The sequence below is a fragment of the Hipposideros armiger genome, unplaced genomic scaffold (genome assembly GCF_001890085.2).
Source record: "Hipposideros armiger isolate ML-2016 unplaced genomic scaffold, ASM189008v1 scaffold_85, whole genome shotgun sequence".
Lineage (NCBI taxonomy): Eukaryota > Metazoa > Chordata > Mammalia > Chiroptera > Hipposideridae > Hipposideros > Hipposideros armiger.
In genome coordinates this window covers 185,369-188,114 of record NW_017731435.1, presented here as the reverse complement: position 1 = coordinate 188,114, position 2,746 = coordinate 185,369, and the positions used below count along the sequence as shown (strand labels likewise).

The 2,746-nt window shown below is 64.6% G+C and overlaps 1 protein-coding gene across 6 annotated transcripts in view; it reads right to left on the bottom strand.

Moving 5' to 3' along the window:
• CALY (calcyon neuron specific vesicular protein) overlaps positions 1-1,491 on the bottom strand; it is a 12,401-nt gene extending 10,910 nt beyond the window's left edge. For 2 of the 6 annotated variants that reach the window (XM_019644102.1, XM_019644103.1), the window contains exons 1-3: positions 1,395-1,491; positions 622-755; positions 297-435 (exon numbers count right to left, since the gene is read on the bottom strand). In XM_019644102.1, coding sequence (XP_019499647.1) covers positions 297-435; positions 622-755; positions 1,395-1,413 — 292 coding nt within the window. In that variant the 5' untranslated portion in view covers positions 1,414-1,491. Of the gene's footprint in view, positions 1-6; positions 436-586; positions 824-1,394 lie in introns of those variants that run through there. The other 4 variants (XM_019644099.1, XM_019644104.1, XM_019644101.1 and 1 more) reach the window with 4 other exon arrangements.
• Between the last annotated feature and the right edge of the window lie 1,255 nt (positions 1,492-2,746).

Genomic DNA, 2,746 nt, shown 5'->3' with positions numbered 1-2,746 from the left:
CTCTCCCTGCCTCCTGGCCGCCTCCAGCCTGTCACGCAGCCGCCCCCACCCCCCTCCGGTTGCCAGCATCATTTCTCCATGCTCTGGTGCATCCGACGCCCCTTCTGCCAACCCCTTCTCCCATCACCCTACTCCCGTCCCCAAACACACAGAGAGCTGGGGTCCTAGAACTGGCACCCCCTCCCCATCTCGGGGCGCCCAGCTCCCATGGCTTTCTCAGATCTGCAGGGGTGGAGCGGGCTCACGGGAGGGGGCTGCAGTCACAGTGGCCGGGGGCTGATATCCAGCAGTCCTACCCCCACCCAAGCGGCCCAGCTCTGCTGAGGACAGGGGATCCGGGCAGCACGTCAGGTCTGTGTAAGACTGGACACCGCGGCCGGTCTGGAAGTCCAGGCAGCGGCTCTCCCCGCGGAGGCCCCCGATCGTCCCGGAGGCCTGGGGACAATACCCCGGCTTGGGTCAGCGCAGGCCCCAAGGGAGGGTTCGGCCTGGCCGCCATCGGTCAGCCGCAGTGCTTCCCCCACATACACTCTCCCACCCCTACACTCGCACCCGCACAGCCCTGCACACACTCGGCTCCCCTCACCCCACTCCACGGGAAGAAATGTAGAGACGGCTCACGGGCGGTTCCAACGGGCAGCTGCGGCAGGATGAGGTCCCCCAGACCAGGATGCGGAGGAAGGTTGCGGTTCCAGACGCTTCGCAGCCGCAGCCGGGGCGGGGCGGGGGAGGGGCCGAGCCCCAGACCGAGGCTGCTGTTGCCGGGGAGACTCAGGCTGGGGGAGGGGAGCCCGGGACCTGTCGCCTGCCCGCACCCCCTCCCACTCGCTGAGCCGGGCCCCACAGCCTACCCCCCTCCCCCCGCCGCTCACACACTTGTACATATGTATGTCACACACGCATACCACCTCACTGCAGGGGGCGGACACCCCAGCCAGCGGAACTCGCTGGCACCTCGACCTGGGGATATCCAGGCTCTCAGGCAGGACCTCGGTCACACTCGGACTGTCCCTCCTGCCCTGTTTGGGCACCCGGGTTGAGGCATTGCTGGGTTTGGCCCCCACCCACCCAGAGGAGGACCTCCTCCTGGAGCTTCAGTGTCTAAAGCACCTGAGCTGTCAGTTCTCCTGGGGCAAGCCTGTCATTCTTGGAGTGCCCGCCCAGTGCCTGGCATAGATAAGGCGTTCATGACATCTCACCTGTCACCTCCCACATTCCTCACACCAGCCCCTGCCCCTGTCTTTCTGCCTTTGGGGTTGAAGGAATGACCCTGGTCCCCTCTTCCAGGGCCACCTCAGTGTCTGTGGGGGGTGGGGGGGTGGGGAGGTGGGGCACGGGGCTGGTGCAGAAGCCCCTGCCCCACTCAGAGCCACCTGGGCAGCCTCTGCACTCACCTCCCGCCTGAGGACCCATCCAGGGCAGGTGGGGGCTACCCTCTGAGGAGCCAGCAGCCTCCCTGGGCTCAGCTGAAGCCTTTGTGAGAATGGGGCTGTTGTGTAAAGCCTCCAGCTGAATGTTGACAAGTAACCACTCTTCATCATTTTCACAGATGGGGGTCCCAGCCCCAGTCAGCAGGCCCCCTCAAGACTCACGGGTCCCCGAGCCCTAGGTGCTGCCGGGGGAGAGGCAGGACCTGCTGGTGGCATTGTGGGGCTCAGGGTCCTGATTCTTCACCTAGAGATGGGCTTTGGGGCCAGCACCCCTTCTTGAGGATGACGGTTCTGTAGAGGGCTGTCTCCTGGCATAAGGAGCTGAGCTGAGCACCGAGCTGGGACACTTCGTCCCACTGATGGGCAGGTCCAGGGACCATCCCTCAGGCAAATCCCTCAGCTCTCCCATTCCTTGTGGGACATCAAGTCTCAGTGGGGCAGGAACTGAGCAGAGGGGAGCTCTGGAGTGGGGAGGGGGAAGGCCCCACACTCACCCCAGACCCAGTAGGACTCTGTCAAACCACCAGGAGCCAGTGGACTCAGCCAGGACTCATCCCACTGCTACAACAGCAAAAGCCTTCCGGCCCGCTCATAAAACTCAAACCCTTTTATGAGCGGGAGGCCCTGGTAGCTAAAGCGGTGTGGTTGAGGAACCCTGCCCAGAAGCCCTGATGGGCCCAGCAAGTGGCAGGACATCAGGAAGCACCGCCTCTCTGTGCTCCGTTTCTCTGGATCGCCTGGCTGGAGTCCCAGGGACTGGCCAGGCAGGGCCCCGGGTGGCTGTGGTGGTGGAGTGCCTGCTGTGCTTGGTGGCTGGTCAGCCTGAGGCTCCTGCGCCGATCCCTCTGAGCTGCCCCAGGGGGTGAGGTGGGGGAGCTGCTGTCCAAGGTGGGGGGCGCAGGTATCCTCTCCTCAGGTGGGTGCTGCCAAAGATCTGCTAGTGTGAATGGTCCCAGGAGGACAGGGTTGTCCCCTTGCAGGGGTGGGGGTGACACACAGAATCGGGCCAGGCCTCTGACCACAAGATGAGGGCCTGGGATGGGTGAGGGCCCCCAGGCAGAAAGGCCAGGCCCCACCCCGAGGTCACTCTTCCACTGCGGTGAGTATGCACTCACACAACTCTGCGGTGGAGTTTGGGGCCCGTCTTTCCTCATCCCAGGTCTCCAAGCAGGTGCAGAGGTCCCGACCCCGTTCCCAGCGGGGGCCGCAAGTTCACCGAGCAGCTGGCCTTGAAGACACTGGCGTCTGGAGGCCCCTCTCCCTGTCTCTGGGCACAAGCTCCATGACAGCAGCCTGGGGACGAAGGGATCAGCTCT